Genomic DNA, 13,310 nt, shown 5'->3' with positions numbered 1-13,310 from the left:
AGAACCTGTGGCAATTCTGTTTCCTTCTCTGGGCCTTAGTGTCTCCATCTGCAAAATGGGAGAAGGGGTGGACTCAACTGTCTCCCAGGGCTATTTTAGCACATGGGCCTATGATTTCATGGTGGTTCTTGTAGCAATGTCCTTTTCTTTTTGTTTTCCTTTTTTTTTTTTTTTTTTGCAGTTTTTACTTAAACAGAAATAAAATAGGCATATGGGCAGTCTATTTATTTTCTTTGCTGCACAGCCTTGCATTGTGACTGGTGACTCTGATGGCCAGCTGGGCTGCTCTTTCCACAATGACTTTATGATTCTTGGAGGAAACATTGTAAGCGATCTCAGCACAGTATGATTTGTTGCACTTCGGCAGCACTTCCAGCTCCTTGATGTTGTGGACCAGGAACTTCTGTAAGCTACTGGGCAGCATGTGCGTTATTTTTTTGTTGCTCCCATAACCAATGTTGGACATCAAGAACTGGCTCTTGAACCTTCTATGAATCCTGTTGTCAATACGTCCGGTTGTCAATACCTCTAGGTGTCTATACCAGTTACACTTAATTTTGACATACCAGTCTGACTGCTGCCAGATGAATGTCTTGTTCCTCTTTGAAAATCTTTGGCTTCATCTGATCTTTGACAAACCTGAGAAAAACAAGAAATGGGGAAAGGATTCCCTATTTAATAAGTGGTGCTGGGAAAATTGGCAAGCCATAAGTAGAAAGCTGAAACTGGATCCTTTCCTTACTCCTTATACGAAAATTAATTCAAGATGGATTAGAAACTTAAATGTTAGACCTAATACCATAAAAACCCTAGAAGAAAACCTAGGTAATACCATTCAGGACATAGGCATGGGCAAGGACTTCATGTCTAAAACACCAAAAGCAACGGCAACAAAAGCCAAAATTGATAAATGGGATCTGATTAAACTAAAGAGCTTCTGCACAGCAAAAGAAACTACCACCAGAGTGAATGCGCAGCCTACAGAATGGGAGAAAATTTTTGCAATCTACTCATCTGACAAAGGGCTGATATCTAGAACCTACAAAGAACTCAAACAAATTTACAAGAAAAAAACAAACAACCCCATCAAAAAGTGGGCAAGGGATATGAACAGACATTTCTCAAAAGAAGACATACATACAGCCAACAGACACATGAAAAAATGCTCATCATCACTGTCCATCAGAGAAATGCAAATCAAAACCACAATAAGATACCATCTCATACCAGTTAGAAGGGCAATCATTAAAAAGTCAGGAAACGACAGGTGCTGGAGAGGATGTGGAGAAATAGGAACACTTTTACACTCTTGGTGGGATTGTAAGCTAGTTCAACCATCATGAAAAACAGTATGGCGATTACTCAAGGATCTAGAACTAGAAGTACCATATGACCCAGCCATCCTATTACTTGGTATATACTCAAAGGATTATAAATTATGCTGCTATAAAGACACGTGAACACATATGTTCATTGCGGCACTATTCACAATAGCAAAGACTTGGAATCAACCCAAATGTCCATCAGTGACAGACTGGATTAAGAAAATGTGGCACGTATAGACCATGGGATACTATGCAGCCATAAAAAAGGATGAGTTTGTGTCCTTTGTAGGGACATGGATGCAGCTGGAAACCATCATTCTCAGCAAACTATCGCAAGAACAGAAAACCAAACACCGCATGTTCTCACTCATAGGTGGGAACTGAACAATGAGATCACTTGGACTCGGGAGGGGGGAGTGGGGAGGGATTGCATTGGGAGTTATACCTGATGTAAAGGACGAGTTAATGGGTGCTGACAAGTTGATAGGTGCAGCACACCAACATGGCACAAGTATACATATGTAACAAACCTGCACGTTATGCACGTTATGCACATGTACCCTAGAACTTAAAGTATAATAATAAAAAAAAAAAGAAAAGAAAATCTTGGGTTTCATGAGGAGTCTGAGGGCGGCCATGATGCGAGTAGGAAGTGGCTGCCACCTCCATAGGCAGCACCGAGGAAGAGAGGGCAATGTCCTTTTATTTTATTTTATTTATTTATTTATTTATTTTGAGATGGAGTCTCACTCTGTCACCCAAGCTGGAGTGCAGTGGTGTGATCTCAGTTCACTGCAACCTCTGCCTCCCGGGTTCAAGCTATTCTCCTGCCTCAGCCTCCCAAGTAGCTGGGATTACAGGTGCCTGCCAGCATGCCTGGCTAATTTTTGTATTTTTAGTAGAGACGGGATTTCACCATGTTGGACAGGCTGGTCTCGAACTCCTGACCTCAAATGATCTGCCCATCTCAGCCTCCCAAAGTACTGGGATTACAGGCATGAACCACTGTGCCCGGCAGGCAATGTCCTTTTAAAAATAGATTATATGCGAATGTGTAGCTCAATGGGACATAGCCATGGGAATGGGGTTGCAGAAATTTTCTGTAAGATTAGGCTCTCAGCTCCATAATCCTACCCTTGCTTTACTCCTGAATGTGCTTCCTCTAGTTAACATTCCAAAACCACCCAATCCTTCCAGCTGGGATTATTCCAAAGACATAGAGGAGATGTTGTAATGCCCCTCAAGGTGGCACATTGAGGGTTCCCGTGAAAAGATCTGTCTGAGCAGATCTCTTTCCCTGGAATTTCAGAGAAGATTTTTTCACAGGATCCTTTGCTGTGCCACCTTGTTTGTTCTTTCTTGAGGGTGATGACTCCCAAAGAGCAGAACTTAGACCAGTGACAAGAAGCTGTATGGAAGCTAATTTGTGCTCAGTGAGGGAAAGGACTGCCTAGAAGGCAAAGGATTCGTGAGCTCACTGTCCCTGGAGGTATTCAACCTTAGAATGGACCACTGTTCGCTTAGATGCTGTAGAGAGGCCAGCCTGGATACAGTTCATACACTTAAATGAGGCCCACTACCCCAAGTCCCTATGCTACTAATGAACTATTTACCAATTGATTATCACTTAATTAGCAATATAGATGATCCCAAATTTACAATGGTTTTACTTAGGACTTTTCCACTTTACAATGGTGTGAAAGCAGTATGTATTGAGTAGAAATCATGCTGAATTCTGAATTTTGCTCTTTTCCCTGGGTATCATACCAGAATATGCAGTGAGACACTCTCTCAATGCTGGACAGCAGCAGTGAGCCTCAGCTTTCAGTCAGCCCCGTGATCATGAGGCTAAACTATTGATGCTCTGCAGTGTGTTGTGTGGCCAGATGATTTTGCCCTACTGTAGGCTAATGTAAGTATGCTGAGTATGTTTAAGGTAGGCTAGGCTAAGCTACGGTGTTCAGTAGGTGTATTAACAACATTTGTGATTTAAGGTATCGTCAATTTACGGTGGGTTTATCAGGATGCAACCCCATTGTAAGTTGGGACACATTTGTACGTGAATTTTTTTTTTTTGAGACAATGTCTTACTCTGTCACTGAGGCTGTAGTGCAGTGGTGCCATCCAGCTCACTGCAGCCTCAACCTCGCAGGCCCAAGTGATCCTCCCACCTTAGCCACCTGAGTAGCTGGGGCTACAGGCAGGCATCACCACCCCTGGCTAATTTTTGTAATTTTTTCTAGAGACAGGGTTTTGCCATGTTACCCAGCCTGATCTCAAACTCAAGTGATCCACCCACCTTAGCTTCCCAACTGCTGGGATTACAGGAGTGAGCCACTGTGCCCTACCCGTACATTAATTAATAAACTACTGGTTGCACCATCTTAAATACTCTGGCCTATTCTAGTTTCTCTCTCAGGAGAGTGCCCTCTGGAAGACTCCTGAGGGTGCCGGTTGGTGGAGAATCAGACTGCACACTTAGGATTCATCTTTCTGAGCCTTCTTTTCTACAGAGTGAAATTCTGCAATTTATAGGGTATGTGTCTCTGTGTGTGTATGTGTGTGTGTATATATAGACTAGAGTTCACCTCATTAATGCACTATTGACTGCAATATTGTCTTTTCATTTTTCCTTTAGGGTCTGAGGGTTTTTTTCCCCCTTTCAGTTCTGCCTAGCTGTGTTTTATCCCAGCAAGTCTAGATCCGACATTGTCTTTTCAGAATTTTAGCAGCAGTATCATGACAGCTGTTAACCTTATGGCTCTCAGATGTGCTTGAGTTGAATTTTTTGTTCTTTGCTTTCTCTCCTTCAGTGCTGGAAAAGGATATTTTAAAAAGAAACACAATTTTTCAACCCATGAGTACTGTCGGCCTCTTCCTATATAAACCTGCATTCATACCTCCTGTCAAATGCTGGGCCATTGTCTCCTCTACCAAAGGAGAAATGCATTTAGCTTACCAAAAAAGGTTTTCTGCAGGCACGGTGGCTCACGCCTGTAATCCCAGCACTTTGGGAGGCTGGGGGAGGTGGATCACAAGGTCAGGTGTTCGAGACCAGCCTGGCCACCAAGGTAAAACCCCCATCTCTACTAAAAATACAAAAATTAGCCAGACATGCTGGCAGGCACCTGTAATCCCAGCTACTTGGGAGGCTGAGGCAAAAGAATCGCCTGAACCCAGGAGGCCGAGGTTGCAGTGAGCCAAGATCACACCACTGCATTCCAACCTAGGTGACAGAGTGAGACTCTGTCTCAAACAAACAAACAAACAAAACGGATTTTCTGTAAGCAGCACTGGGGAATCCAAACCCATTCTAACAATACTTTGTGAAACAAATCCCAGCTATTATATCATTTGGTCGTCACAACTGCCATGAGAAATAGGTTGAGTGGATGGCACTTATTCTCCCCATTTTATAGGTTAGCAAACCAAGGGACACAGAGATGATGTCATGCTTCTAGGATGTGGTGAAGTGAGAGCTAGAGTCATGGGCCACAGAGGACCAGTGCAGGGAGGATTTTACTTTCACCACATTTATTCATTCATCAGACTCTCAAATGAGCATTTTTATGTGCAAGTCCTGTGCTGTTTTGGGGTTGCAGAGTGGGATCAGACACTGTCTCACTGCTTTCATGAGAGGAAGGGAAGAGGACAAGGAGCCATGACAGTGTGATAAAGGCATTCGCATAAGTGTGGCACCCAGGGGGAGTCTGATATGCTCACTAGTGGAATAACTCTAGGCACAGTGCAGACACAAAAGCCCACAAAAGCAGGCATAGTGACTCCTGCTCATCCAGGGGGTGCCAGCAAGACAGTCTTGCAAATCTCCAAAGGAAGTTCGGATGTTCCCATGAGTGTTACCTGGGAGTAGCAAACGCTGGGGTTTGTAAGTGGATCAGAACTTAAGATTGCTTTAAGCTGGGCGTAGTGGCTCATGCTTGTAATCCCAGCACCTTGGGAAGCCAAGGCAGGTGGATGGCTTGAGCCCAGGAGTTCGAGACCAGCCTGGACAACCTGGTGAAACCCTGTCTCTACAAAAAATACAAACATCAGCCGGGCGTGGTGGCGCATGCCTATAGTCCCAGGTATTCAGGAAGCTGAGGCCGGGTGATTACTTGAGCATGGGAGATAAAGGCTGCAGTAAGCCATGGTGGGACCACTGCACTCCAGCCTGGGTGACAGAGTGAGACTTTGTCTCAAAAAAAAAAAAAAAAAAGATTAATGCAGTTCTTAGTATAGCTCCTTGAGGACTCTGTTTCCTCAACTGGTCTCAGCTTCATCACCAGGGAATTCCCTGTATTCTCCTGCCTTGCCAGTTCCTAAATAAGCCAAGCATTTTCTCCCTCCAAGCCATTGCTCATCATATTGAACTGTTGGTCTGTAGCATCCTTCTCCCCTTCTTTTCCAACTCACTCTTCCAGACCCAGATCAAATGCTGCCTCCTTTAAGAAATCTTCATAGATCTCCTTAGCAGGAAGGGAGGACTCCACTTTTGTTTTCCTAATTGTATGTAAGTAAAAACCTGGGCCAGGTGCAGTGGGTCACGCCTATGATCCCAGCAGTTTGGGAGGCCAAGGTGGGCAGGTTACTTGAGGCCAGGAGTTAGAGACCAGCTTGGCCAACATGGCAAAACCCTGTCTCTACTAAAAATACAAAAATTAGCCAAGTGTGGTGGCGTGCGCCTGTAATCCCAGTTACTTGGGAGGCTGATGTATGAGAATCACTTGAACCTGGGAGTCGGAGGTTTCAGTGAGCTGAGATTGTGCCACTGCACTCCAGCCTGGGTGACAGTAAAAGACTGTCTCAAAAAAAAAAAAAAAAAAAAAAGCCAGATCAAGTTCTTCCATGGATTAAAGGCTCATTTCTTCAGTGTGACTTCTAGCAACTTGAGGCAGGAGGCTGTCCTCTCCCTCCAGGACTAAGCACAAGGCTGTCTTTGCTGAATAGAATTGAATTAAAATGAGAGGAAGGGAGCACATCCATTACCCTTTGGTAATGGATGGTTTTTTGTCAGATGGTTTTTTGGTCCTTTTGGGGCAAATCAGGAATAGTTTGTCTATATGGCTGCTGGTACTTTGGGGATCTGGATGTTGTCAGCCTCACAAGTTCTAGTTCAGGGTGTTTAGACAGGTGTAGACCTGGTGAGTGGGGCAGGGGTCAGTGAATCACAGTGGCTTAGTTCTTGCTCTGAAAAAGCTTTTAAGCCATTGTTTCTCAATGGATGGTCCAGGTACTTCCTGCATCCGACTCACCTGGGGAAGTTACTAGACATTCAGGTTCCAAGCTCGGTCCCATAGCACTACACCAAGCTCTCTGGGGCTGGGGCCCAGGGATCTGCATGTGATTTTTCTCACACTGAAGTGCAGAAGCTACTGTTATAAGGGAATAGAATGACTTACTGCCAGAAGAGCTGGTGCCCAGAAGATAAGTCCTGCCCATGGGAGCCAGGAAACTAGGAGGAGTAGTGAGAACTGGACACAGACACTTCATCTCCAACCCATAAGGTAATAGGAAGGGTGAGCTCAGGGCTATGTGGCCTGAGCAGAGAATGGTGGCCACCAGCTGTGGTTCTGGGGGGATCTTTACAGCCTGAGTGGATTTGGTAAGGTTCATGAGGAGCATTCCAGGCTGAGGGTGGTTGGTTTGTTTTTCCAGACTGAGGTTTGTGAGGGAACTTTGTGCAAACTTCCTAGGGGAGAAGGTTAAAAAAAAAAAAATCCAAAAAACTGATGGAGAGTAACCTTCCCTATGTTTCTCTCCTTTGGTCCTAGGGCCTTTCTCTTACCTCTTCCCTTTGGCCTGTGGGTCCATTTACTCCGTATAGTAAGGGGAGAATGTGTTTTAGCTGCTGCTCTGACAATCTTCATGTGGTACAGCAGGGGCCTGCCCACCCTAGCCATCTTCCTTCCTTTGTCCCATTCCTCAAACCACTGTGAATTCCTTTCCTCAGAAGCATTTGTCATTCCTACATTGCTCCCAAACCCTTGGGCAGCTCTTTTCTTAGCATTTTGCTTGTATGTTGATGTCCAGTAGCCTCTTCTGCAAAGTGCAGATCTTAATTATGCCATCTGTTCCTTATTTATCTAGCAAAGTCCTACTTACCCTTCAACGCTCATCTCAGGTCACCCTCTAGAGATGTCCCCTCCAGCCTCCCCCTTTCCAGAGTCTGGCTTCAGTACCTTGCACAGTTCTCCCGGATCTCTCTTTGCTTACACACACCCTTACTCTCTTACCATCTAAGTTGAGGCCTGTTTCCCTTCTGGACAGTTCCTGGAGCTCAAGTGGCATTGTACTGTGGCTCCTAACCCAGGGCTGTGCACCCCTTCCCAGGGCGGCTTCGAGGATCAAAGGATGTTGTGTAAGGCTTGCGGAAGGCATCTCTGCAAACGTTCTTGCCCTCCTCCCTGGCTCTCATGACAGGGGAGGGTACTGAGCCGACTTGTTAGGCCAAGCAGTCAGGGAACTCCAGCGCCTCAGGCTTTCTGACTGGGTCTGGAGAAAGAGTGGAGGGTTATTCGCTTGGGGTATGTGGTCCTTCAGGACCCAGGAGCATGACCTGCCTCTCGCCACCCTCTCCCCTCCATGCTAGCTGGGATTCAGCTTCAGCCTGGGTGGCCAGAAGGGGCAGAGTTTTCCTCTGGGTCTTGGAAGCTGCCCCAAGTGGTACACCCAGCCACCCAGCCTACACAGAAGACCTCAGAGGAAATGGAGGAGCCAAATGCTCACTAAACGGGCTTTGGTGAAAGGAGCCAAGACAAAACCCAGCTCTGTGCTTAATTAGAAAGAGTGCTTAATCCCTCCCCCAACAAATGCAGATTGCCCACAAAGGAGAACAGGAACCCAATGGCCAGGAAGACCCGCAGCCTTATAAAGAAGCACTTTGGGCTGTGTAGGACAGCTCCGCTATGATCTGATACAATGACTATTGTCAAGGAGGGTTGTTTTTCCATGTTTTTGTATCCTTTTCTTCACATTTTCTTTTGCTACCTAATTTCATGCATCAGAGGTCAAAAGACAAAAGGTCAGGCCTGGTTTAGAGACAGCAAACTCCCCACCACCAAGAACGTGTGTCCAAAAGAGCGCTTTGAGGCACCGCCTGCAGACACCGGCAGGTTTTCATCCCCGATTCTCTTTTGTCACTTCATGGGGTACATGAGTCTACATGCAAACTGCATGAGAAATGAGACACCAACTGCTGTACCAAATTAGGAAAAAATTAACTAAACTGTTTCTATCTCATACCTTGTTTATAAGAATTTGTACCTAACAAGGAAAAGCCCATCTTGGAACTCTCAGCCTGCCTATGGTAGAGAACTTTACACACACACACACACACACACACACACTCACACACACACATGCATATGTATAATATGTACATACATAAAATATATATACATATACACACATATATCCTATAAAAATAAAATCTGAGTACATATTTCTTAAATGTTTTGCTGGGAGGATTTATAAAGATCCGTCCAGAAAATTACCAATACTTGTTCTAAAAATTGTTTTAGTTGAAAGGATAGCAGCATTTCAGTATGAATAATTTAGCATGATTATTTTGGTATGTATTTAGTATGAATATTTTGTCCTCAGACTGCAAATGTTTTCAATGTCTCATTTTGGATTCTTAGGTAAAAGATTGCCAGAGTTTCCTTATGTGATAGGTCCACACCATGTGTTTATAATGAGGATACAATGTCATAATTTCCCATTAGAAATATTTTCATGATTTAGGGGGAAAATGACTTTCTGATTCTATGTTCATAAGCTCCTCATATTAGATATTTCAAATGGTTTTCATCTGACTGAAAATAAATTAGGGGATATTTTTAATTTTTCTTTGTGTAGAGGATTTTTTTTTTTTTGGTAGATTTGCATTCAGTGCCAGAAGGCTCCCACCCCCAGTACAAAGTGAAGGAAAAGTTAAGGCTTTGGAAGTGTCTCTGGTGATGGCTAAACACTGAGACTGGCTTCAGGGCTCATCTCAAAGGTGCTTTGGCCCAAGCGTGGCTCATCTTTTCCATCTTACTCTGGGCTGGGTTGCTAAAGATAGTGAATCAGCAGCAAATCTGAAAGATTTTTAGAGCACAATTTTATTTCCGGCACATTCTCAAATCCAGACTTCATATCCTGTAGTCCTCTGACCTTCCCAAAAGACTTTCCTCCTAAAAGAAAAAGTAGAAATCAGCCCACAACCTGCCCTGAGGCTGAGGTATTCACTTGGCGATTTGCAGGTTCACATGGCAGGCTCCAGGGAAAGCACCCCAATCCTGGGGTGATCCTCTCCCACAGCTCTGAAGTTACTACAGAAAAATGGAGAATGAAGTAAGCGAGAATATTAAAGGGCCTACTTAAAGGCGCGCCTCACTTCCGTTTAACACTCTGATCTGCGTCCAAAACTAAAAGAATCCTTTAGCTTGTGCGCTCACCCTCACTCAAAATCGCTTGTGAAGTAGGCTCTTTTATGTTCCAATACTTCATGGAATCAAATTATATCACATTAAAATGTTACTAGTTTAAAACACATTAAATAAATGCAAGTCTGGGCCGACGCATGAATATTTAAAGCTCACATCACACGGTGAAATAGAAGAAAAGGGGGTGAGGAGAGCTAACAGAACATCGTATAAGTACTGATAGAAATAAAACATCCTATGTGCAAACTTTCTTTAGCAAAATATGGTTTTATTACTTACACTTATTATGGTATTGTTAAATTTGAAAAGAAATATAAAGAGAAATGAACTGATTTACACTTGTTCTCAATGTTAAACAACCAGAATGCCAGTAAATCTTTTCAATGCCCTATTTTGGATTCTTAGGTGAGAGTGGATTGCTGGGACGTGTTGGCAAATTTTAAATACAACTGATTGCCTGTTTTCCATATTCATATATTGCGAATGTAACTCCAGGAGAGTGAATTTTATCTCAAAATTCTCCAAGAGTTGCCTTCAAATAGCGTCTCTGTGCATATGCATACGGCATACACTTGACGTCTGCCATGTGTACCTGTGCGCTGGAAACCAGTCGTGGAACTGAATTGAATTACTGGATTTGAGTTGAAATGAACCCATCCAAACGACCCAGGTCTGCGCTCTTTGAGGCTTCTCTCAGTAACATTTCTAATGAAGGCAAGAAAAGCGGTAAAGTAAAACAACAACAGCAACAACCCACCATGAGCCCCAGGTTACCCGAACACGGACCCATCGCGTATTCTAGCGCAACACAAGTATTTCCAGGTGGCGAGTCGCTGGCACATGGTGCCCCAGCGAGCCAGCACCCGGAGCTCGAAGCCCTGTATGCGCAGAGGACCCCACTACCAGCTAAAATGGGTGTTTTGACCCAAACCAATCCTCAGCTCCTTTCTGCCGCGGGCGCCGCCTGAAACCCCGAGGCGGCTGCTGGCCCGCAATGTGCGCTTTTTGCGCTTTGCGCTGGGGAAGTTGCCGTTGGAGAGGCGCCCCCATCCATCCCAGCACCGCCCCTAGGCAAACCCCAGGTTTATACCGCAAGGGACCAACTCTCCGCTACTCGGCGTCCACCCTCAATGCTGACACCGTTCAGGCCCGGCAAACGAAGCAGGGCGGGGCTGGGCGTTAGGGGCGCCGCCTGCCGAAGATGCGGTACCACGTGCACGCTGTGCGGACCCCGAATCTTGTGAGTCCAGCTCCGGCCACAGGCTCTCGAAGAACTGGGCCCTTAGCTTTAGGGCGGGGCCTCTTCTTTGCCTCCTGCCTGGATGTCGGCTCCCACTCACGCTCTGCGCGAGCTCCGGAGTCGAGCCCCAGTGCCAGAGTCGTTCCCTGCGGCTTCTCCCAGGACTCGCACAGAGGGAGGCCCAGCAGCGGATGGCGATGGCCCAGCCTTTGCTAGATTCCGGGCTAGGCGTTTAGGGAAGAGGGGCACTGGGCCGGAACTGAGCTCCAGTTCGGGCTCCATGAGCCCTGGAGCCCCCCACGATGTTTCCTGGCTGAGTTAAAGAGCCCGACCTTGGCCCCTCGCCTGGCAACGTCGGCCTCCCCCTCCCTTGCCCTCAGCGTCTTAGCTGGAGGGAAGCTCGCAGCGTGCCTAGGCCAACCCCTTCTGCGTCTCTTTTCTTTTCCTGTCACTCTCTGTTTTCGGTTTCTGCTTTCTCCTTCTCACAGAATGCCAGAGAGAGCAGGGGCCTGGAGGAGCCTCCGCACCAGGCCCTTTCCGGGGCCTCCAATCTGCCTTCCCCACAGTCTAGGCTTCCCGTTCCATATTTCTTTCTGTATAGACTCTGCTTGTATTTCCTCGCTGATTGAGCCAGCATGTGTCTCTGCTTCTAAATTTGCCTCTCCTCTTGTCCCTCGTGTAACATTAAACAAAGCAAGGTGTGCTGAGCTGGAGAAGTCCTAGCAACGTGGACAGAAGGAATGGCTTATTCCGTCCTCGGAACATTTCCGGTCACTACAGTTCGGTTTCCCCTTGAGGCGGCGCCAGCGCCGGTTCCGCCCCACAGGCCACTGCTACCGAGGCGCCCGCTGGCTGTCTCGCTCTCTGGCGGTGTCTGCTTGTGTTCGGGTGTGGGCACATGTATCTGTGCTTGCAAACCAGGGCGGGCTCTCCGAACCGAAAGCTGCGCGGAGTTGGGTTTCTGGGATTCTAGGGCTGCGGTCAAGGGAGATGGGGGATTTTCCCGGGATCCCGACGCCCATCTGAGCCTAGACTCCCCGCGTTACGGCCCCTTGCCCCGTATCTCTAGGGCCGCAGCGTCCATTCCGTGTCCTCCGAAGTGGTTCGTCACCTGCTCTGCTGCGGGGACCCGCCCCTTGGGCCAACGCTGCGGGAGTCCGGAGGGTCCGAAGCACGCTGTCCAGGCGCAAGGGGAGACCGACTCACAGGGGACGGGGTGGGCAAGGGGACGGCGGCTGGGCCTCGGTACCCCGCGAGGGGGGCTCTGTGATTCTGACCCAGCACCGGCGCCTCCGGGCCCGCGAGGTTTTGACGACCAGCGGGCGCCCCCTCGGGAACCACATTTGTTTGCCTCTGGTCTCCAGCGTCCAGAGCGCGATGCGGCGGAGCGCGGCGAACCCACGATTCGTGATGCTTGGCCTGATCCTCTGCCCTTCATGGGTGTGGGCAGGAACGGAGTAGTGGCTGATGTCCCCTCCCTAATCCCAAAGCCCCACAAAAGCCAAAATACACATGCAAACTCTCACCAAAGCATCTCACAAACACAAAAACTAAAGCCAACACATGAAAACATAACCCCAGCCCCCATCAAAACGTACAGCTCAAAAAAATAAAATCCAAATCGAGGGAAACAAAACACACACAACACGAAATTCCCTAAGGCAACACACACACAAACGACACCCTCTCACACCAAATCAAAACACATCTAAACACCGCGGAGAAGGAAAAGCCTTACAAACGACACACAAAAAGACAGCCTGCAAAGACAAAGGACAAAATCACACAAAATCAAAACTCACCCCAAAGACCAGGACTTACAGAGCAAAACCGCTAAAATCAATCCCACGAAAAAACAACACGCAAAACACCCGAAACAAAAGAATCTCCCATGGATAAATGAAAACTCACAGAAAACAAACGAAAACAAAACAAACCCTCTACAGGGAAACAACAACAACAACAACAACAACAAAACACCAACACCCCCGCCCCCAGCCAGGGGTGAAATGTCAATTCCAGGAGGGCTTTTGATCTCCAGGCACCGACAGGCCGCACCTCCCAGGCGCTGCCTCCTGGCGTGGGCTGGGGCTAGGCTGCGGAGGGAATGAGTCGAGCGCTCGGAGATGGCCAAAAATCAAATTGCGGGGTAGGGACACGGGCCGGCAGGCTGCAGAGAGGAGGCGGCGCTGGGGAACTGCGCAGACCACTTGGTGGGGGGGCCGCCCGGGAATCCACAGCCACATTTCCGATTGTGGTGAAATCTGCTCAGTGGATATGTGATGTCCAGTTGCCGCCGGGGGCCCCCCTTTCCTCGAG

The 13,310-nt window shown here is 47.1% G+C and overlaps 1 protein-coding gene across 1 annotated transcript; it reads right to left on the bottom strand.

The window, feature by feature from the left end:
• Positions 1–220: 220 nt before the first annotated feature.
• On the bottom strand, positions 221–1,963 carry LOC105509916 (60S ribosomal protein L32-like). The gene is made up of 2 exons (XM_011939433.1): positions 1,929–1,963; positions 221–611 (listed from the first exon to the last, which is right to left on the bottom strand). The coding sequence occupies exons 1-2, from the start codon at positions 1,961–1,963 to the stop codon at positions 221–223; spliced, it is 426 nt and encodes a 141-aa protein (XP_011794823.1).
• Between the last annotated feature and the right edge of the window lie 11,347 nt (positions 1,964–13,310).

This window comes from Colobus angolensis, unplaced genomic scaffold (assembly GCF_000951035.1).
Source record: "Colobus angolensis palliatus isolate OR3802 unplaced genomic scaffold, Cang.pa_1.0 Scaffold181, whole genome shotgun sequence".
NCBI lineage: Eukaryota > Metazoa > Chordata > Mammalia > Primates > Cercopithecidae > Colobus > Colobus angolensis.
This window is presented reverse-complemented; position numbering and strand designations above follow the sequence as displayed.